General features: G+C 45.3%; 2 protein-coding genes across 2 annotated transcripts in view; one reads left to right on the plus strand and one right to left on the minus strand.

Moving 5' to 3' along the window:
* Window positions 1-674: 674 nt before the first annotated feature.
* Window positions 675-9166, plus strand: LOC121622029 (N-lysine methyltransferase SMYD2-like). The gene is made up of 12 exons (XM_041958811.1): window positions 675-844; window positions 2606-2669; window positions 3721-3831; window positions 3919-3979; window positions 5487-5611; window positions 5759-5826; window positions 6509-6611; window positions 7420-7530; window positions 7738-7858; window positions 8027-8201; window positions 8420-8528; window positions 8856-9166. The coding sequence occupies exons 1-12, from the start codon at window positions 675-677 to the stop codon at window positions 8934-8936; spliced, it is 1299 nt and encodes a 432-aa protein (XP_041814745.1). The 3' UTR covers window positions 8937-9166.
* A 410-nt stretch (window positions 9167-9576) lies between these two features.
* The window catches only part of LOC121621947 (tyrosine-protein phosphatase non-receptor type 14-like), a 36233-nt gene continuing 22882 nt past the window's right edge, over window positions 9577-22927 (minus strand). Inside the window, exons 5-20 of the mRNA XM_041958690.1 lie at window positions 22716-22783; window positions 22279-22349; window positions 22091-22178; window positions 21863-21951; window positions 21624-21711; window positions 21321-21403; window positions 21078-21138; window positions 20316-20394; window positions 18778-19247; window positions 17361-18686; window positions 15552-15692; window positions 14248-14466; window positions 12823-12951; window positions 12360-12594; window positions 11739-11902; window positions 9577-11595 (exon numbers count right to left, since the gene is read on the minus strand). Of these exons, the coding sequence (XP_041814624.1) occupies window positions 11467-11595; window positions 11739-11902; window positions 12360-12594; window positions 12823-12951; window positions 14248-14466; window positions 15552-15692; window positions 17361-18686; window positions 18778-19247; window positions 20316-20394; window positions 21078-21138; window positions 21321-21403; window positions 21624-21711; window positions 21863-21951; window positions 22091-22178; window positions 22279-22349; window positions 22716-22783 (3440 nt within the window). The 3' untranslated portion in view covers window positions 9577-11466. The remainder of the gene's footprint in view (window positions 11596-11738; window positions 11903-12359; window positions 12595-12822; window positions 12952-14247; window positions 14467-15551; window positions 15693-17360; window positions 18687-18777; window positions 19248-20315; window positions 20395-21077; window positions 21139-21320; window positions 21404-21623; window positions 21712-21862; window positions 21952-22090; window positions 22179-22278; window positions 22350-22715; window positions 22784-22927) is intronic.

Genomic DNA, 22927 nt, shown 5'->3' on the forward strand with positions numbered 1-22927 from the left:
TTGTCTTATTTATAAAGTCTCACTGCACTTCATCTATCACTGCTAGCTAAATAGCATGTCTTTAAAAAAGCAGCTAGCTAGTTCATATGGTTAGCAACACTGGAAAACAAGCTAACTCTCCTGGTTGTTTCATTTATAAAAAGCCCCTCTGGGCGTCATCCATCACTGCTAACTAGCTAGTCGTACACACACAAACAAAGCAGCTGTCATTAGCACTAGCAACATTTACAACAAGATAATTCTTCTGGTTGCTTTGTTTCAATTGTAATCTGGTTTTCTACGGTATAATATGAGACTGAAGTATGACTGGCCTCACAATTCACATAATATAATAACTTAATGTTCCTTCTCATCTTCTCACTACATTTACTGACCACTCATTTTCGGAAACCTAATTAAAAAGTTGAGAAAACAATTAGAACTGCTTGTGACGTGATAAATGTGATTATTCAGCATTTGATTACAATGACAGCGATAGGTAGATTATTGGAGTGAGGGAATACTCTAGATGACTCTTTAAATCCATTACTGGGTGCTATAGCAACAGCTCACTCCGTGTCTCTGGGTGTTAGTCGGACTATTATTGGGAGGGTGACGCCCCAGGACGCAGCTGGGGTGCGACCGCGGCGCCACATTCCACACCTCTCCCAGCGAGCGCACTCGATTTCGGCACGATGACGGGCAGCATCGAGGGGCTGGAGAGGTTTGAAAGTCCGGGGAAAGGACGAGGTCTCCGCGTGACCAGACCCTTTAAAGTCGGGGAGCTGCTGTTCTCCAGCCAGGCGTACTCTTACGTGCTGTCAGTGAAGGAGAGGGGCTGCTACTGCGAGTGCTGCTTCACCAGGTGAATGACTTGCCGTGATACAAGAGCCTCCTCTGCATGTCCTGCAACACTACATTTAATTTCTTATTAGATCTGAGTAAATTAAATCCTTAGATTATCAGTTCGTTAGCCATTAGTCTTTAATGCAGCACGTAACCTGCTGACCACCACACAGCACCATAAGGCTACTTGGCATACAAATGCATTTGCATGAAATCTATTTTGGTTATGAGGCTCGTCTTCCTGATTGGTGCTTCATGTATATCCTGTTCCACATGTCTTTCTGCATACCTGCTGTGGCCCCCATATGTGTGCTGAACATTAAAAACATATGTTGTCAACTGAATGGCATCATGCTTGCATAAGATAGTGTCTCTACAACCAGCTGGAAGTTAGTTGTGATCCATGAAGGGGCTGTAAATTGAAAATAACGCGTTGGTGATCCGTCATGTGGACACATTTTTATCGTGTTTAAATCCGTTTATTTAGATACCGGTGAGAAAGAATAGAAATACAACTGCATTTATTCTCCTGAGAACATGTCAAGATTACAAATTTAATCATAAATCATGTTCACCATCCAGGAAGTCATTCTGCTTGTGTTTGATTGCGCAATAAGAAGTTAAAATCTAATCTAACGTTTAATTTTAATGTCATTTTCTTTGTCCTGTAGTCTACAGGTTGGTTTTGGTTGTGTACTGTGATGTCAAACTCCATCTCTCTCTTGCAGCAGTTTACATGTTTGTTATGCTTAACATGAAGAAATGAAGGTTCTGTGAGGTTCGTTATGTATGATTTACATAAGAAGGTACCATCTTTTGACCTCTTTAACTGATACCGATGTACTGGGAGATGTGCGCTGCTTGTGTGACAGTTGCTGATGCTTTAACTCTCTTCCTTCAAACTGATGTGAAAAGTTGCAGAAGTCTGTTTGTGCAGTCCGGACGCAAAAAGTAGACGTTTAAAGATGTCTTCTCCCCCCAGTCCAAACTCTAGCTGTGAGCTCTTTTCACCCTGACGCAGTCCTTTCCAACTCACTATAAATGCAGCCTTAGTCTCGCATAAATAGACCTTGACCTTGTTACCCTCGGAGACGTCTCTCCATCTTGGCAAGTGTAGGGGGAGCCTGCACAGCATCTGCTGATGCAGTTATAGAAAACCCCTTGTTTTGTCAGAGAGGATCAGAGATTGATATAGCTCACTGTAAAAGGTCGCAGCAGGTGAAATAGAGTGCAGACTCTGTATGTTTGTAAAAACCAACCATCACGGTGAAACTTGTGGTTGCGCCTGCACTTTACATCAGGTAGACTGTTCCAGCTTCAGCTGGCCGTGTTCAGCCCCCACTAACCTGCTTCTCGGACTTGCCGTCACTACCAAGTGTCTCCAAAAGATTTTGGATGGACTTATGGACTGCTTTATGGTAGAGAGACAGCTGCTCCATCATAAGGTCAGCTCTATTAATACCACAGAATGTTTAAAGCCCTTCATTGCTATCAGTTACGACAGGCCGCTGGCAACTGCTGCTTCCTGTCTTAGAGCAATGGAGCAAGATGTTTAAATGTCCATACACACACACACACACACACACAAACAAACACAGACAAACACACACAACCAGACACTCCACTAGACATTCAGCAAGATAACCTGCTATCTTTTGAGCTCTGCTGTCCGATGTTTGAGTGTTGTTTCTGTGTCTGGGAAAGTAAATTAAACAAGGATGAGTGAGGCTCCATCAGTAGCTAATAAAAGCGAATAGAATCTGATTTTTGTCTTTCATAGGAAAGAAGGCTTGGCAAGATGTGGGAAGTGCAAGAACGCCTTCTACTGCAACGTGAAATGCCAGGTAGGAAACAGCTGTGGGAACAGAACGACTCTGTGATGTAAAGATTCACATGTTAGTGGCTGATGAACAAAGTCTCATTAATCTGAATGATTTGTGTGAGCCTTGATTTTTCACCTTGCAGCACCAGCAGTTTAAATTTCATGTCAGCTTCATGTTCACCTCTAAAACAGGTGACTGAATTCCCTTCACTCTAATGGGAGGATGCAGATCCAAGCACAGCTAAACCTAAGTACAGCTCAGCCCGATGAAATACATCTTAGACCAGGGCGGCCCAAAGAGGGGCCTGTGGGCCAAAGTTGTCCCACCATAAGATTAAATATCAATTGCTGTTTTATTTGTGAGGTAGAAATGCTCTTAAAAAATGTAGGATCCCTGATTATTAATCATTTGCACAGTGAGCAGAGTGACACTTCGTGCAGGAAGTCAATCAAGTAAGGTCCAATGTGTTTGATTTAGTGGCATGTAGTGATGACTCAACACCCTTCACCTAAACCTCCCTTCCAAAGCGTGAACCTGCACAAGCCGCTCTCTAGAGCCAGCGTTAGGTTTGTCCTTTCTGGGCTACTGTAGAAACATGGCGGGCTCCGTTGAAGAGGACCACTCTCTCTGTAGATATGAAGGGCTCACTCTGAGGTACAAAAACACAACAATTCTTAGTTTATGGTGATTATGCACTAATGAAAACATGCTTTGGAATATTATATTCAGTTTCTATAACATACTATGGTTAAGCATGAGCATGATGAGATGCATATGTGATAAAATTGCCCTCACTTGATAATAATGAACTAAATCACAGAGGGGGACCGAGCAGCCGATGAATGGGTCAGTTTTCGTACGGAGGGTTAAAGGGGTGAGGGTAGCATTGCATTAACACAGTGTGGAGTCACATTCCACCATGATGCTTAATGCCTCAGCTGGTGGTGTAGCTCAGAGGCAATATACGCCAACTGTTGTGGCTTTTCCTGTGGTGGGACCTAAACTGCAAATAGCTGAATCGGCTGTAAACTGCTGGGTTGCTGTCATGATGTCTGCGTGTGTTTGCGAGCAGAAGGAGGACTGGGCCATGCACAAGCTGGAATGCTCTGCAATGACCGCATTCAGAGAGAGCTGGTGCCCGTCTGAGATGTCCCGCCTGGTGGCCCGGATCCTCGCCAAGAAGGTTGGACTGTTGATAAAAGTCGCAGTGTCCTTTGTCTGGCACGTGCCGCGGTTCAGTGAGGTCATTTTTATTCATCGTTTCCCACAGAAAACGCAGAAAGAGAGATGTGCCTCTGAGAAGATCCTGCTCATAGGAGAGATGCAATCACGTGAGTTGTTGCTCTTTGGGGATGGCCCTTACAATCCCAGCTGGAAAGCCGCTGCAGATTCAGCATAAAGTTTCCAGAGACTCTGAGTCTGTACTTCAGCTTTAAGTGTCCCGAGATATTCCTCTTAAAAAAAGCACAGCCCATTCAGATTAGACCGAGAGAAACACGCAAGGGCTCATCTATATATATCCTATAGCTGTGGGTCGAATGGCCATTAGTAAACATAACAAGTGTAACAACTTGAATGGGAAGCAGGAGCACTTGAGGCTAACACGCGGTGCCGACTGCATGAGTGTCAGTGATGCTGGAGCTAGTTGATCGTATTAATTTACAGTTGAAGTTCAGTTCAAAATCATTAAAAAGTATATTACAGTAAAACAGAGTTAAATCTTTATCATACAAGAGCCAGTGGGTTCTGAGATTGCAAAACCACACATGCGTCTTTGAAGGAAAGAGAAATGAAAGGCTCCCAACTTTGGCCAATGCATTCAGCCTCTTTTGCTTCCCACCTGGACTGTTTACCTGCATGCAACCAAAGCCCGCTCAAACGTGATTGGTCAGTACTACGCGGACTACAAACAGAAAGCAGAACGCATCCGATATTAAAATCTCGTCCCAAACCGTCAGCGGTTTGTGGGTAATGTAGGCACTAGGCACAATGTAGGCATTTTTCTTTAACAATAAAACATTTTTGTAACATTTTTTAATAAAGAAACACACAGTTTTGTCAGTGTGAAAAGTTCAGCTTTCCTTTTAAACACTGAGTTGGTGTGAGTGTCTGGCGTAGGCGAATAAAGTGACTGGAGCGTTATGGGCCAGGGACAAGACGCAGACACACACACACACACACATTCTGGCAGAGTGTAGTACACAGATGATGTGGTGACAGAGAACCTGTTCCTGCCTTGGCATGGCGAGAGTGACGGAGGAAGGAGAGCTGTTTATCTCAGTCTATTTACAGTTACAGACCAGGTGAAAAGTTTTCTAAACCAGCAAAGATCATCACAGGAACTGAGCTTGAATTGGATGTCGCTCACATCTCTTCAAAATCAGATATGAACCAGGTCCACAGCTTAATTGCAATTCACTGTAATCTGAGCATCCCTTTGCAGCAACCGTGCACGCAATGTGACGAGACTGGGGGTGAGAAATGGTAAATCAAACACAGATTTAAGGACAGACTGTGCTCTAAGGTAGCTTCAAATAGCAGCAAGATATTGCAATTCACTTAACTGGTCACTTGTTTGTGCAGATAAGATTTCCTACAAATGACCTTGCACAAAATAGTGTTTCATTTGGTTAAAGAGGGGTGATATCAGGACGGTACGTTGTGCTCTGTCACTGTATCACTTCTTAATTTTAGTCTGGCATCAGAGATGTTTTATATGAAATCACAGTCTAAATTAGATACTGCTCACAAGTCTGCATGCTGCCCTGGCTGAACACACGTTAAATTAAAAAAAAATACATGCTGGATCAGTCAAACAAAGATGTCTTCTTGCAACAGACGTGGACGACGTGGATAACGAGAAGAGGGAGATGCACGAGGCTGATGTGGCTGCGCTGCATCGTTTTTACTCCAAACACTTGGAGTTACCCGACCATAAAGACCTGCTCACACTCTTCTCCCAGGTACACCATACATACACACACACACACACACACATACACAAATACAAATGGATATCTACACGTACTCGCATTTTTGCTGTAGCACTAATCATCAATCATTTAAGAGGAAAGAAGCAGATTACATACTATCTGTTCTTTATTCAACAGGTTGCCTGTAATGGTTTCACCATAGAGGATGATGAACTGTCCCACATGGGCACTGCAGTCTACCCGGAGTAAGAAGGAAAACTTACATGCACGCATACGATTACACTGTTATTCTGTACTGTTTCAACAATGCATGCAAAGGTACATTCATTTTATTTTGGGACGTTAGTCGCTGGCTTTATTCTCCCGTCATTGCTCTTGAAAAAACACACTGGAGACAGAACCAGAAACCCCTCACAAAGAGAAGATGTAACCAACCAGACAAGCCATGTTACTCTATGAATGCAGAATGCTGCAACTGGCAGGAGTTATGTTTAAAGGACTGTATCCAGAGCAACATGTGACATACATCTAAAGACCGGCAGTTCCCAGCAAAACAATCCTTCTCCAGTTGCTGCGCTGGTCTCCCTGCTGTGGCTGAGGCTGTTAAGTCGTTAAACTGGTGAAGGTGAATTTGCCCACTCGGCTCCATTTTTAAGCTATTTCCAGCCTGCCACCCAGGTATCAGCAAGGTCGCTAGCATATTTCAGTCGACTGCACCCGCACACACAGAGAGGTCTTGAGTGTCCTCAAGACCTCTCTGTGTGCGCAGTCGTGGCATAGTGATAATGCCACTTAAAATAAACCGGTTATGTCACCGTTACATCACTGCTATGAGCAATAAAAAGCTGGCACTTTTGCTCCAGCTACATCCGTTGTGAGAGAGGAGAGAGGTGGATCTTTACTCTGATCTGTGTCTTCCCTCCACAGCGTGGCCCTGGTGAACCACAGCTGTCGGCCCAGCGTCATCGTCACATACAACGGGACGACGGCTGATGTTCGGGCGGTGCAGGACATGAAGCCCGGAGACGAAGTGAGGAAAGGCAACAGCTGCCAGTAGAGGGGGTTGGGTCTTAATCACTTTTGTTTTTTCTCCCGAGCGTGTGTGTGGCAAAGGGAGCATGGGCAGAGTGTGTGAGCTCAGTTTGTTGGATCGGGGGATATGTTTGTTGTTTAAATGACACACTACTTCCTTTTCATCCTCCAGTAAGATATAGGAGTCAATTAAATGATGGTGATTCCTGCCACCTTGTGATTAAAGAATAGTTCAACACTATGGCAATATGCTAATTCAGTATCTTGCCAAGAGTTGGATAATAAGATAGATACCACTCTCGTATCTGTCCATTAAATATATAGTTTCAACCCAGAGATGCTTAATGTAGCTTAGCATAAAGACTGGAAGCGCGGGGAAACAGTAAGCCTCTCCAAAGATGTTTCTGGCCGGGCTCAATAACTTCCTGGAGTCTTGTCATCACCTCCAGGATGCAAACAACCAGGTGAGACTGATTGCTTTCCATAAGGGCAGAGCCAAGTCGGCTGTTCCCCTACATCCAGTCTTTGTGCTAAGCTAAGCTAAAAGGCTGCTGACGCTAGCCTTTCATGTGCCGTGCATACATGAGAGCGGCCCTCTCACAGAAAGAAGGAGAATAACCAGATTTCCTGAAATGTAAAGTTATTCCTTTTTTGGATCTTGAAACAAGGTGGACTTTCACTGCTGTCGTAGGAGAGTGTGTGTGTGGTTCGAGGGGGATGGGGGGGTGCAGCAGCTGATGACAGAGTTTATTTTTAGGAGTTGATGCATTATTTAGGATTGTCACGTGTGTCATGTCCACCTCCAGGTGCTCATCAGCTACATAGACCTCCTCTATCCAACAGACGACCGCAACAACAGGCTAAGAGAGTCCTATTACTTCACCTGTGAGTGCCAGGAGTGTAAAAGCAGGTCCAAGGTAAGACGCCAAAGGAAGAGCAAAGCGGATAAAGACTAAATTAAGTGATTTGTTTCGGTTAGCAAACACAAGCAGGGACCGTTTATGTGTCATGTATACAGTGTGTAACATGTGACTTCCCTCCAGTTTATTTTTTTACATGGCTGCCATTGTAAATCACATTTTAAAAATGCTCCTCATGCTCGCGTGTCCTGCCTCCACCTCCAGGACAAAGCAAAGCTGAAAGTGCGAAAGAAGGGGGACCCCCCTGAGCCGGAGGTCATCAGCAACATGGTGCGCTACGCCAGGAAAACCATCAGAGAGTTCCGCGCCTTCAAACACACAAAAAATATCCTTTAATACCGCTGAATAACAATAACACCTCCACTGTTGCACAGTGCGGTAAAGATTTGTGACGCAGAGACGTTGCTCTTCCAAAAAAAAAGCAGCTTCAAGTGATCAGAGGCCCTTTGACATTTTGGCCGCTTGTGTTGACGCAGCCTTGACTCTGTGGCACCCCCTAGTGAGCTGCTGGAGATGTGTGAACAGAGCCTGGAGGAGATGGGGGCCGTCTTCGACGACTCCAACGTCTACATGCTCCACATGATGTACCAGGCCATGGGGGTTTGTCTCTACATGCAAGACGCAGACGGAGCTATCAGATACGGCGAGAAGATCGTCAAGTGTTTCAGGTGCGAAGAAGCACATCTTTGTACACACCGTCCAAACCACGCAGCTCAGAAATGACAGCGGTTCTTGTCCTCCACTTTTCTGTATGAATACCGTACAGGAAGATTATAGGATTATAAAAAAGGTGTGATATCATGACATTTTGCTTATGTTCATTTCTCAAAAGCAATGATGTACCTGTTTAAGTTTAATCTGCACGTGTGATCTCTCTGCAATGCAGCAAGCTGTATTCAGCCTACTCTCTGAATGTGGCCTCCATGTACCTGAAGTTGGGCAGGCTGTACATGGGGCAGGAGAGGCACTCAGTGGGCATCAGCACTCTCAAGAAGGTAACATGACCTGCTGAGCAGGATTTCAAGACATAATAGGAGGGGATGAAACAATCACTTTGCCCCCATTATTTAAGGTCTAGCTGAAGGAATAGTTTGTTTGAGTGAACAAAGAAAAATTGATATCACCCTCATATCTGTATGGTAGATGCTGTATGAGGATGGAGCCAGCAGGAGTTAGCCTAGCCTACAGCTAATACTTTATTCTTGTTGTTGTAACAAGTGAATTTTCCCGGCGTGGGATCAATAAAGTCTTATCTTACCTATCTTATGTCCTTGCATGCTGTGAAATGTTGTAAAATTAGATTTGTTTGTGTGTTTTTGCAGGCAGTGGCCATAATGGAGGTGACTCATGGGAAGAATCACTTCTACTTGACAGAGTTGCGCAAGGAGATGATGCAAAAATGAAGTTAAAGAAATTGTGACTTTCCAACCTGGCTGATCTTAAAGGACTGCAGACACTCCTCTGATGAGGAGCTTTAAGGAACTGAAGGCACTTACTGCTCTTTCTGGTACTGAAGCAAAGAAGAAGCGCATTCATGTTTTTTTGTTTTTTTGGTATGAAATGTTTTTGTAGATTTCACTTTTTACATCAGTGTTATGTATGCAAGAACTTAGTCTACTGAATGCAGGATACTGTTGCACCAGACATGCATTTAAAGGTGCATTTTACTCACGCTGACCATAATGTGTTTAAGAGCGATTTCCTCTTTGTTTCGGCTCGTGACTGACACGTCAGCTGGACCCTGTCATCCATCAGTCGAGTTGTTTACATACGTGTGCAGGGGGTCAAATGCAACAAAATCCCTGTCAGCCAATCAGGACAGCTGCCTCACCACAAGGGGCCTATTAAAGCTGCAGATTGTGCCCGAGTCACAATGGAGGGCTGTGGTAGAGCACTGTGTCTGCATTAACGCCTTGTGTGACTGTTCTGTGCTAATTAACGTCTCCAGTACCGCAAGAGAAACCCTCTCCAACACACAGATTATCACCAGCTGAAAGAAAATGATTTTAAAAATTCAAAATAAAGGCATTCATGGCCACAGTCTTAAAGAAAATAAGGCTTTATTGCATAATAAGCAAGTACGACAGCTTCATACATGTCTGGGGAGAGAAAACAAAAGACTTGAAGCACTGAAAACGCATATACAAAACATATGTACACATACTTTGAAAAGGTATTTGGGAGTTTTGCCAAAAAAAGGGGAAAAATTAAATATTAACAAATAGAGGAATGCCGTGTGAGAAAATACTGTCACAAAGAGAACAGAAGTGCAACAAAACACTTATATGTCAAGAGAGCATAAAGCTTATACTTACTTGAGAATATATACATTAAAATATAAAAACGCATGCATAGTTTATTATGTTGCGGTATTTTTAGGGTACCAAGTCAAACAAAAAAAGAAAACTATATAAAACATTTGTAGAAATCTTTTCTCACATGCCCGTTATATACAATGTTACTTTGGACATGGCTGGCTTTGCATTCAGAAAAATAGAAAAGTATATTTAATGTAACATGTAAAAGTAATTTATAAACAGGATGTAGGAACATGGCGGCACTTAATTATTGGGTTTGGATCAGATTATTAGAAGCGGCTGCCTTCTTTTTCTGTTTTTGGGAAACTCAGTTGTGTCACTTTTATTCTACTATCCTTCAAAAATAAGCCAAGATATCAGCGTTCCTCTACTGCAAAGTCTTTACCAAAGGCGTTAGGTAAATTATTTGAAATGCTGTTTCTGTAATAATAAAACACGAACTATTAAGTACTGATTTAAAGATTTAATCTTTGGAGGTTAAAAAAAAAAAAGATTTTAGTTTATCAAACCCATCCAGGATCCCAAAACAAGGACAGGGATGTCAGCCAGGCGGCTTCAATAAGGCACAATGATGCAGTATTTACAGTATTTGTTGTATAAGGACACAATTCTCTATTGAGTGCATATGCAGTGAGTAAAATTATACTTATAAATTATCTCCAAAGTCACTGGACCAACACCTTTTAGACGTCTGAAATGCTTTCAGGTAAGAAATGCGATGAGACACATTCGATCGCAAGGAGCTGTGATTCAGATGAAAATGTGAAAGATGGACCTCAATAGAAACGCGTCAAACGAGGCTGCCCAGGAGGGGAAATGAGAACGATCCTTTTGACAATGACGAGGAATACAGTAAAAACTATGACAAAAGATGAAAAACAGTATTTGATCAGTCAACGTGCTTGTCAACGCTCCTCCGCTCAATGGCAAAGGTGAGCACAATCTCGATAGAAATAAATAAAAACATTTGTTACAATGTTGAAGTAAATATTTGCTGTACTAATCAATACTCTGTTAAAAATAATGGAATTTTAGAACAGTGATTTAAAGAATACTTTCGTTTGGCAAACTCTTTCAGAGTATAGAAAATAGTAATATAATACTGCTGCCACCTACTGTTCATGCAGCATAGTGCCATTTCCAATCACGGCTAAATCATGGATGAGAAATGTAACAGGCGGGCAATCAATCCGAACTCAGATTTGATTTCTCGAGAACACGTTGGGGGGCAGACAAACACATTCACACCTGCAGGCAAAACAAGCTGCGTATTCACCTGACCTGCATGGAGAAAAGGCACGAGCATGCGTTCTCCACACAGAGGGACCAGATCTAAGAATGAAACTCAGGGGGACAAAAGAACGTCTGAATACACTGATTAAGGTTGTCAATTTCTATACAGGCCTACACGAATCCTTCCCTCCCTTGAGTTGAGCTTGTGTGAAAATCCGCTACAATTTCCAAAAACTGCCACTTAGAAAACTCAACACGAATCTCTGCTGCTATCGGTTAAAGTGTATCTGCTGTACAGTCCTGGCGTTAATTTGAAGTACCGTTGTCGTTATCTGGAGTCGTTTTGCCACGTCGGGTATGGTCAGAGTTCAGGATCCCGGGCTCAGATGAGGCGGGCGTTCTTGAGGGACTGGATGAGGACCTGATAGACGAACTTGTACTGGGAGATGGTCTGCACCATCAGCATCCTCTGCTGCCTCAGCCCTGACAGCATGGTGGGAACCTCCACTGGCTGAAGGGAAGAAGAGACAGGTGGTGTTTGAAAAACAAGAAATACACATTCAGCTACATTAAAAGTCCATTAATCTGCCTCCTCCTCCTCGCAGTATGTCATGAATTTGCAACGCCGACCCCATGAGCCCACTGTCCACCCACCTCGTTGTGCTCCAGGCAGCTGATCATGAGCTCAGTGAGGATGACCACTCCGGTGCGACCCACCCCGGCGCTACAGTGCACCACCACGGGGGGGTTGAGGCTCTTCGAGGTGTCCAGCATGGAGTTAGTGTGTCTCCTTACAGACTGGATCTCCTCTAGGTAGGCTGCAGGAAAGAAGAGGGAGACAAAGGTAAGATGTGGGCAGCGTGTCCGCCAGTTTGTGGGATGTAGTTAACTTTAACTTCTTTAAAATAATCACAATTACACTTATTTGCTTTACTGCTGACAGTTAGATAAGAAGATCACTACCTTTCTTTTGGCTGTCTGATATATATATAAAGTGTGTGCTCTTTTTTAACCCCTGGAGAGAGTAAAGATAGCTTTTCCCTTAATGCTTACAGTCTTAACACTAGGCTAGGCTAACTCCTGCTGGCTCCATCCTCATACAGCATCTACCATACAGATATGAGTGTGATATCAGTTTTTCTTCGTTCACTCAAACAAACTATTCCTTCAGCTAGACCTTAAATAATGGGGGCAAAGTGATTGTTTCATCCCCTCCTGTTATGTCTTGAAATCCACACAAACTGATGATGATAATGATGACGCGGTCCCACTCACAGAGGAATCCCTGGACATATTCGGGACAGCCCTGCTCCGGCCAGTCAGTGTACTGCAGGTGCCAGACCGTCCTCTCCTGGCCAGACAGCAGGTGTTTGACCTTTAACCCTGTGGTGGCGTAGCAGCCTGAGTCTGTGCGGAATTTGGTGGTCACCTTGAACTTGCCATGCGTGGCGGAGTTGTGTTTGGAGCCCAGTTTGGGCCAGTAGCGGTGACTCTTGGACCTGCCACCCTCCTGATTGAAGGATGAGTACGGATTGGTGATTGGAGGGAAGGAAAAGAAGAGAGGATGAGGGGAAAATAGAGGTACACAGCGAGCTCTGACACTGATACATAAACACAAAGACACACAGGCACACTCTCACTGTCGTCCTATTTCTCACACACAGACAGGCGCCAGCTGTCTGCCGCTGAAAAACATCCACATCTGTGCGCGCCATGTGTGTGCAATGTGTGTGTGTACCTCTTCGGCAGTAACCATGGCGATGACGTTGACCCCCTGCTCCCACACCATCTGCCAGAAGTCGGCACAGGTGTTGGCTAGCGGGCCCTGGGTGGCAATGTAGTGCCACTCCTCCCCTCTGATCATCACCTGGGAAAACACACACACACACACACACGTAAAGAATCAATTAGTGCACATCAAGATGACAAGATGGGTAAATAAACACATTTGCTCACTAATAACAAAATTTAAATTACAAATAAAAACTCACACACAGGCCAGAAATGAATGAATTCATGCTTTTAAAACATATTAGATGTCAGCAGGTAATTTACACACATCTGCAGTATTCCCATCCACCACTGGAGGGCAGTATAAACGTCATTTTCACCCACAGTTTAGTCTTTTCCCTCCTTTACAAAACTATCAGTCCCTCTTCCTTAGCTCTCCTCTGCTTGCCCTCATTACTAAACTTCACACAGCACTGAAAAACTTACCATCTTCAACACACTCCTACCACACAGACTTCAAAGTGCCATTACATAATGAGCATGTCCAGGCTAATTCCCCAGGCCACCTCGTGACTGTAAACACTGTATTAAGAGATGGATGGGGAATAAACAAGGCCCATTGTTCTGCGGCAGCAACCTTAAATGACGGGGGGACTAAGAGGGTTACACCGTGATAGGTGGCGACTCAGCGCCGCTTTGGTGCGCACGCACGACATGCAAACTCATGCTTGTGCACACTGTTCGCAACGACGAATACAAGGGCTAGTGAGAGCAGCTCAGGTTGACTTAAGAGGGTTTGGAGTTTGGACCACATTCTTTGGGAATTCCACGAGCTCTCCAAGCTTAAAGGCCCAAACAGCCTCCTTTCAGCTGCCTTTCATCCTTTCCTCTGAGCCATTCCCCGCTTAAGAATGACCACAACAAAGACGAGCAGAGAGCTGCATGTATCAACTTCATGCTCGTTGTTTTAATTCATGCCGTCTGATGTGGTTGCTGCAAAGCACTCTGAGGCTGTAAGCGTGATTAAGAGTCATACGCATAAACCTGAATCTTATAAAACACTTCGTGAAATATTCTGGAACTAAATTTGAGTGTGATTCAAATCCGGGTTGTCATCAAAATCCAGTGCTGCATGATGTTTTCTATCTATAGGTGTGTTTTCTGAAGTTTTGGAAAGATACCAATTGACTTAAACGTCACTCGGGCTTCCACTCACTGAAGAGACGAAAGACAAGACTAAAGTTGCCATATTTCCATCCATTTGAGGTTAGCGCTCTCTTGTTCTGCACTGTGTTAATGACACCTGACCGCAGAATTAGCGCCACCCACTTTATCTCAACGTAGCAACTCTCAGCATTCACATAACAGCAGTGGATGGAACACCTCCCACCTTTCATGAGCAAACATGCTTCACGTCGCATAGCGAGCGCACCTTGATATGCGAGGCATTGATGTAGCCCGTGTTGTTCTCCTTGTTCGGCACAAGCTCGACCCGATTCTCTTCGTACGGGACGACGTCGCGGAAGCGGTTGCGCTCCGTGTTTTCGGGCAGAGTTGCTGTGGTGAGGACGCAGTCTGCCCTTTTCTTGGGAACCTGCTCGTACTCGGTGAAGACCCGCTCCTCCTCCAGCTTCAACTCCAACGTCTTACACTGGCGGGTGAAAGAAAGAGAGAGGAAAGGGTGTTAGTCATTGAATTCCAAGCAACACATCATTCAGAGGTTTCTCTTTCAGTCCCAGAGGGGCTTTTATTCATTTACATTCCACCATATCTAAGAGACTATTCAGACTGGGGGTAATCCAGACATCTCATTATAATATACGTCCACATTTCTAAACTCTCGTCATCACTCACTGCTGAATACCGACGATCAAAGGAGTCAAAGCATAAGGCATGAACGCAGCTGTAAAAGAGCAGAATATGCAGTGGTGGTATTCATCCTGGTGGGGGTTCCTGTTTATTAGGCCAGTCATGTTTGAGAGGGCAGCGTCTGTCTCTCTCTCTCTCTCTATCACTCTTTCTGTGTGGCTCTCTCGCTCTCTCTCGGGTCACATTCTTAACATACCGACGGGCCTAGAGGCGATAAGCACCACCGTGCCACGCGTTCCACAGCCCACTTAGGGCTTGCCCCCGTTAGCTTAGCAACAGCGGGGACAAAGGCTGGGTTTCACACCTCCGCACTCAACGGACAGTATTTGTGAAATGAAATGCATGAAATAGCGTGATCGTCAGAGACTGTCTTCGAGTCTTAGCGGCGACAATCTGCAGCCAAGCTTCCTTTCTCACTGCCAACAGGTTAGGGGGCTGTAAGTTAGACATTAGTCTGGCAATCGTTAAAAGAGCATGCAAGCTTTGAGTTTTTTTTAATTATCCAATTGAAAGAAAAAACTCTCAACCTAGAGTTGTGTAATTGTGGTGTGAGAATTTTCCATCTGAAAGTGTTTGTTTACGTACTTTTTGAGCAAGTGTGAGTAAAAAAGAAGGCTTGTATCGTATCTACGCTACCATAAAATTTATGTGAATGAACCTATAATTTTCACCTTATAAAGCATCCCAAAAGATTTGGGCAGAGCAAGATCTGCTAAAATGAAACTACTTCAACCATAACACCATCATCTATCAGCCAAGAGCACATACTGTCTCATTAAAAAAAAAAAAAAAACAAGCATAAAAGGACAACTGATAGAGTCCTGACACAGCTCCACCTGTTTTATACAGTAAGAGAGGACATCTTACCCGTTCGTCGGTGGCAGCCTTGGCACCGTCTTCCGCGGGACTTTCCGGGACGGGCATTCGGGCCACGTAGAGGCCGTTGAGGGCGGCCATCATCAGCGGCCTCTTCATGGAGTCCACGGACATCTTCTGTCTTTCCAGCGTCTTCAAGAGAGAGGAAAATCCGGGTGTCATGGTTACAGGTACCGGCAGCATTGCGCGACTGACTGACCTGCGCCGGCCTGATAACAGCGAGCGCGTACATGTGCGCTGTGTAGAGGTGGGTGGGGTGAATGTGACGTGTGCGCGTGTGTGCGTGTCCTGTTTATAGGCCAAACCTGGCTGTACCAATCCCCTTGTATTGGGTCCAGGTGTGAACTAACAAGCCCCGTATATAAAGCCTATTAGGAGTAGACTTGCAGCTTCTTATCCATCTCACTTTACTTATTCTAATGCTCTCATCCTCGTTTTGTCCTTCCTCACATATTTGTCATTCTTTGAGTCCTTTGTTTATTCCCACCTACCTCTTTGGCCTCCTTTCCCTTACAGAACACACGCTCCCTCTGTCACCCTGTCTTTTTTCCTCTCTAGCACACTAGCCAAACTCTGACCCAAATCGCACGGTCCCTCCTTCCTCCACGGATTACCTCTCCTAATCTCTGATGCTATTAAGCCTTCAGAACAGCTCCACCCTTCATCTCTCCACCTCCACCTCTCCTCCGTGGGTCGGTCAAAACAACAGCTTGGGGGTCACCAGGGGTACCCTCTATGTATGAGATGAACCAGATGGAACAAATGAGGGGTAACAGCTTTGGGAGTTAGAAAGAAATAATGATAAAATATTTCTGAGTCTTGTTGACGTGGTTGCACTGCTGGCCACACCAGGTCACTCCTGAAGAACACAGGAGGTTTATAGCAACTAAGTGAGGCGATTACATGATTTAACTTACACCTGCACTCTGGTGCTGTGTCAAGTGTTTGTGCCTCAACAGAGAGCCGACCTGCACAGAAACACCCAAACCCAAAGAATAATCTGAGGGATTTGTGAGGGTTTTAGCTGCCTGGGGGGACTCAGAGCCTAGTGCTACCCTCTCAGATGCTGAACCCCGGATTACTGCTAATCAGGAGCTATGAAACTAGCTAGCAAACAACAGACTGAGATATTTAGAACTGTACCAGTATGGTGGGGGGTTTTGTCCAGTACAAAACGATGTACTTACTTTCTTACTTTTTATGTCATGATTTGACATCTTGCTTAAAAAACATATTATTTCCTTATACTGACACTATGTTCCTGAGGTTTTGTCTGTTTTTTCCTCTGTTGAAACAGGTTTTTGGGAAGATTTTCCTTATTTGAATGGAGGGTCTAGGGACACAGAGTGTTGCAGGCTGTACAAATTGTAAAGCCCAGATGAGGTAAATTATGATTTGTAATATTGAGCCATACAGATAAACTTGACTTGGCGTATTTATGTTGATTAATACAATCAAAGTATAATAGCATGACTGCAAATACCTTACATTCATGGAGGTTCTCATTTAAACTGTTGATTATTCTACTTAATTAAATAACTTAAGTACTGTAATTTAACAAAATCATTTAAAAATCATTTAGAATACAATAGTATACAATCTAAAATCGTATAACAGAGAGAAAAGCAGCAAAGTATTGTCAACATGGCTCATTATCTAACAACTGACTAACTGATTAACCAACCTACCATTTCAGCACTAATAAACAGCATGCATTATTAAAACAGATGTTGGCACAAGCATGAAACAACTATGGATTAGCAGGCGCAGCAGTACTGATTTACTGAATGACTGTCTTACCCTCTGAGCGATTTCCCTCTCCACTATGCTGTCTTCTAAGGAGAACATCTCTGACACCGGCCTCTCTTTGACCGGCTCCTTCCTCACCCTCTCTTTCACGCTGGTCAGGTCCGGTTCTGAAATGGATGGACCTAAAACTGCTCCATTCACTCCACCCTGGTCCCCTCGGGTCAGTGTCCCACCACCGCCTGCACCACCACCTCCAGGTCCGTTAGGGCTCGGCCCGGTTTTGAGCGCTCGGCCCTGGGCTTGGTGTGGGTCCACCGGTCCCTGGTTGCTCTGGGGTCCTTGATTATGGTTGTGGTGGTGAGTGTGGTTGTGATTGTGGGTGTGGGTGCGGATTTGAGCATTGCTGGGAGGTCTAGGAGGGCCAGGGTACTCTGGAGGGGGTTTGTTGGGCAGCTTGGCCAGAGCAGCCTGGAGCTGCGCGCTGATGCTGATGTCCTCATTGAGACCTGGGATTTGAACATCCAGCTCAGGCCTCTCCTCTTCCTCTTCCTCCTCTTCTTCACTCTCACTACTGTGTATGAGCATGGTAGCATTCGAGAGAGTCTTTTGATGCTGGTAGGCCACTGGCCCAGGTGGTGCTACAGAAGCCTCAGGGGCTTTCTGGGCAGGTATCTGCATAGGCAACTCCTGTGGCTGCTGAGGTGGAGGTTGAGGCTGCGGCTGGGGTTGTGGCTGAGGGGTTTGGGGCTGGGGTTGCGGCTGAGGAATGGTCTGAGGCTGAGGGGGCATCACGTGTTCTCTGAGAGTATTCCTTCGATGAAGGGGAGCATTCATGCCCTTCATAACCATGCCCTCCATCCCTCCTCCTCCACCCCCTCTCATGCTACTGATCACCTCCATGCTGTGTCTCTTGCCCAGGGTGGAGCGGTGCTTAGCAGCTGCTGTTAAAGGTTCACTAACCTCCTGCAGGGACTGGTGCACCACGGCCGAGCTGTCCGGCTGGAAGGTCTTGACCGACAGCTGCACCATGCGGGTGACCAGCTCTGGGCTGCTGCCCCCGATGCAGCGGTGACGGTGGCTGGCCAGGTCTGGGGTGCTGGTAGCCGGGCGGAAGGAGCTGGAAGGGTAAGGTGGAGGAGGGCGCGACATGTGGTTTCTCAGCATGTTAGCTGTCGCTGCATAGCTTCCTGCATTGTTCCCCTGTTGTTTGGCATTTGCCAGCTCAGGTGTGCTGACAGTGTGAGAGATGGAGCTTCCTACTCCTCCAACCCCGCCACTGCCTCCACCTCCATTAACGCAGGGTGAATGACAGTGGCCCTGGCTGTTGGCTGGTCCTCCCTGATGAGGGCCATGGGACACAGGCTTACTGTAGCTGATCTGCAAGGTGGACATTCACAGAAAAAACAGTGTGAGGTGTAGAAAAGAGGAAGAAATGACAACCAATCAAACACATAGCGTCCACCTCTACCTGTGGTGTGTACTGTCCCGGGTTGGGCCCCAGGCCATGATAAGGGCCCCTCTCCCTCATCTCTGGCTGACTATACACCAGAGCCTCAGGCTGGCGGTAAGCACACGCATTACTGATGTTCAGACTCCGCAGCGATTGGCTGTGGAGGTCATGGTGAGCGGGAAGCATGCGCCGCTTCTGCCGCATGACAGCATCATACTCAGGCGTGGGCCGGTAGGACGGAGCGATGATGGCGCTGTGGCGGTGGCTGGGGATGTAGTCGGGGCGCATGAGCTCACTGCCAGGGATGCTGAGGTTGGAGGACATGGGCGAGGGCGGGACGAAAGTCTGGGAATGATTGAGGGAGCTGAGGCTGGGGCTGCTGTACATGCTCCCATTGGGCACGGTACCATTTCGGAAGGGAAAGTCCACCTGGCAGCGGTCCAGACTGGTCTCTGACTTGTAATAGGGGTCATCATGAAAGATACTGTCTGAAGATCAAAAGAGGGAGGAAGAAATAATGAAAAAGGAGGATGCTTCCTTTCTAGATTTGTGATTTTTTTTGTATGATGTATCTTTATACATCTGTTCAAACATCTGTTCAAACAGCTGGTGGAGTTCCATGCTTCAGCTTTTCATGAAAGTATTACAGAATACAGAACATGATAAACCCACACATAATTAAAGATAAACTCAAACTGATAAAACAGTATATAAAGTAAATGAAATCAGGAAAAAAAATGAATATGGATTTTGTCACAGAAAAGCAACAATGGTGGACAAAAGTTTCCTTTTGAGCAAACCTGATTCTTTTTAGTTATTCAGACAATGCTGCGCTGGTTCTAGTGTTTTCCAGTGTTTTGGCTTAATTTTTTAGCTTTTGATGAACAATACTTGTGGCACCCGAAAGGTGTTTCTAATGTGGCAAAAATCATTGTTTGGGTCATTGTTTGCACTGCAGTAGTAACTACAGTGGAACAAATCCTAAAAATGTCCTCTCAGTCGTAGGAGTTGTAGTAAAACCAACCATATTTTCTTCCCACCATCAGGAGACAGTGGTATGCATGTTATTCCTCTTTATTCAACAAACAGAGAATTCTCTCGTGTGAAACTATCTCAAACCCACAAGCAGGCAGACATACATAATCTCCATCCACACAAACGGAGTGTGATGCCTGAGGTCACACTACAGAATCACTCCCACGCGGAGCAGCACACCCAGAATGTTTTTCCACTCGCTCCGCTTTACTGTCGGGCCGACGCGAGTGAAGCTCCTCGGATTATAAGGAAGGCTGAGTGTGTGAACGAGTCAATGAAAGAGCGAAGCGCAAATGAGGTCACTGCTCGGCATCCCAAACGCTGGGCTCTAATTGGCTGGGAGATTGTTAAACTACAAATGGGCTGTGAGTCACACGCCTGATGGGAAAGACACAATTAGCTGAAATGCTTCAGTTAGTATCAGGGAGGCTGAAATCTTAAATCACACTGTGGTCAAAGCAGTGAGCTGGAAGGGCTGAAACTGTGTCTAAATGTGTGTGTGCGTGTGTGTGTGTGTTTACCTTGAGAGCTCTGCGTGTCCTGATAATGCTCTCCATACTGGGAATGCATCGACTGGAAGTTACATGACTGAGGCCGCGGCTGAGTGAAGAAACACATTTTAAAAGGAAATTCAATTTAAGGAGATGCAGTGAACTGTTGTTCTCCATTACTTTATGCACGTCTTCATAATCTAACCTCTAAATGTCACATGGCAATATTGCCTCATTAAAAGTTTCATTTTTGTTCGCATTATGAATTAAAGCTGTTACTTGACTTTCTTCCTGTCTTATATTCAAACTGCAGGTGACTGCGAGCGACCCATGTCTACTTTAGGGCCGTGAAGCTGTCAAACACCAAAGCCTGCGGTTCTCCAGACAGACATCCGAGCACTCCAGTTGACTGACTGAACAGCTATTGTGCCACATTTAGCCGAGCCATTGTCTGGCCAGCAGGGAGGGAGAAGCACAAATCACTGCCTTCATTGTCGCACCGGAAATCAGACCAAGCAACACCCTTGCAAACTTTCCAACAACACCCACCACACCACCAACGCACGTTAAAACCAAGGCTCCATGGCACAATTAAGAGCTGGCCTGAGTGGGAGAGCGGGGTCAGATCTCTAACCACGGCCGTTTCTGTCCTCCCTACCAAATTCTCCCTCTGTCTCCTGGCTTCTCGTCTCATTTATAAAGGTCAGAGGCAATAATAAACAGGACTGTGTCAAACCACTGAGCAACAACCAGCCATGTTGTACCAAAGCAAGCAAATGTTTCTGATGGTACCAGAGATATGCGGTGGGTCCAGGTGGGTCTCCTCCTGATTGGTGCAGGTGAGTGAGTGGGCCTAAAGAGAAACAAACGCATTTGGTGACAAGGTTACTGTTACACAATGTTTTTTGGTTTTTCATTTTTGCACAACCTTCAAAAGGTTGGTGAACTGTATTTTAAGGGAAAAGACAGATAAAACTGGATAAATAAGTCCTTCGATGGCCTTCGGCTGGCCTCTCTGGTGGCCTCGAGACTCACTCTGCACAGATCTTGTTCTGTTTGTAGAATTTGTGTCTGGCCGTGAAAAGACGAGCGATGTACTTGGCCATTTCCATATCCTCCTGCAGATACAAACACAGGGAAAAACATTGATATTTCCAATGGACACAGTCGTATTTATAGAAAATCAAGAGTCCCTGTATTCGCTCCTGTGCAAGGATATCTGAGAATGTGTTTGTGCATTTTTTTTTTTGTTTAACTTCCCACTGGAAACCTTGTGTAAAGCATGTGTGTGTGTGTGTGTGTGTATGTGCTGAGACCACCTGCAGACACAACACTCACCATGTGAAAAAAGATGGTGTCGTCTCTGCTTGTTATCTCCACTGTGATGGCTGACTTGTTGTGCGCTATGGTGCCGATGTCCTTCCACCTGTCATGCACAGGGAAACACACGCACAAAAAGGCACGCAGGGGTTGAATTTTTTTCCCACACGTACTTTCTTGCATATTCGTTCGTTTGTGTTATCCCACTACCTCACAATCACAGACGCAAAACAGATGAACACAGGGGGGAGACTTACTTGTGGAGCATGATGGATCTGCCGTTTCTGTGTTTGGCAAACACCCCAATGAAGGACACACCAATGAAAATATCATTGGTGTAGTTGTCCTGTGGGAGAAGAATTAATAAGTGAAGCTTTTTTATTATCAAAGAAACTGGCTTCACTGTATAAGTGTGTGTGTGTGTGTGTGTGTGTGTGTGTGTGTGTGTGTGTGTGTGTGTGTGGGAGGCTGGTGGTGACATCTACCTTAGCAGGAAAGCTCTCCTGCCCGAAGCCGTCCAGTTTCTCCACCTCCTTGATGTACAGCAGCTCTGCTTCAGCGGCCTGCATTCGACTGCAAAGCACAGACAGATATAGCAGGTACTGGGTATCCGCCTCATTGTCTCTGAATCTTTTTCACGCATGCAAATAGTATAAAACCAAGCTGACAGTACCAGTGGCTTTTGTGCTCCTCAGCAACTTTCTGGGTCAAGTCCTTCAGAACCTCTTTTCCATTGGGCCAGCTCTGACAGAGAAAATGAGGAGGAGGAGGACAGGAGAAGAAAGGAAAGGGAAGCAACAAGTGATGAAGGATTACAGATAGAGGAAGGACAAGGTAAAAACACTTTAGAGCTTTCCAGCTAAGCTGTAGTCAGTGGTGTAGCAATGAGGATACGCAGTAGCTGGCAGCGGAACAGAGTTAAACCGTGTTTCATTCATGTAATACATTTGGTATCCACTAGATCTTTATCTCAGCCACTCAGCTTCTTGTTTTTTCTGTCTGTTTTCTGCCTGTCAATCAGGCACACAGAGGTGACACAGGAATGTGTGCCTTCAGGCGACACACCGAGACACAAGCACATATTTGAACAGCGAAGGTTTGAGGACTCACCACTGGGAAGAGCACGTACTCCCTGAGGAAGTCCTGAGACATGAACTGAGTGAAGTCTCCGAAGTCAGCTGGAAAGCATAAAACACACGCAGATTTATCATCGCTCAGGTAAAAAAACAATGTGAAGCCTTTTTACTGTGTATGAACGCAACATCACATTACCTACAATGTAGTGTTTTTCATAGCTGCGTTAGGCTGTTATGGACTGGAAA

Source organism: Chelmon rostratus, chromosome 18 (assembly GCF_017976325.1).
Source record: "Chelmon rostratus isolate fCheRos1 chromosome 18, fCheRos1.pri, whole genome shotgun sequence".
NCBI lineage: Eukaryota > Metazoa > Chordata > Actinopteri > Chaetodontiformes > Chaetodontidae > Chelmon > Chelmon rostratus.

Excerpts from the sequence above, each read along its gene's own strand:
- LOC121622029 (XM_041958811.1), top strand. The coding sequence starts at position 675 with ATGACGGGCAGCATCGAGGGGCTGGAGAGGTTTGAAAGTCCGGGGAAA. Across the intron at positions 5,827-6,508 it reads GGCACTGCAGTCTACCCGGA|CGTGGCCCTGGTGAACCACA; the intron begins GTAAGAAGGAAA and ends TTCCCTCCACAG. Across the intron at positions 6,612-7,419 it reads ACATGAAGCCCGGAGACGAA|GTGCTCATCAGCTACATAGA; the intron begins GTGAGGAAAGGC and ends GTCCACCTCCAG.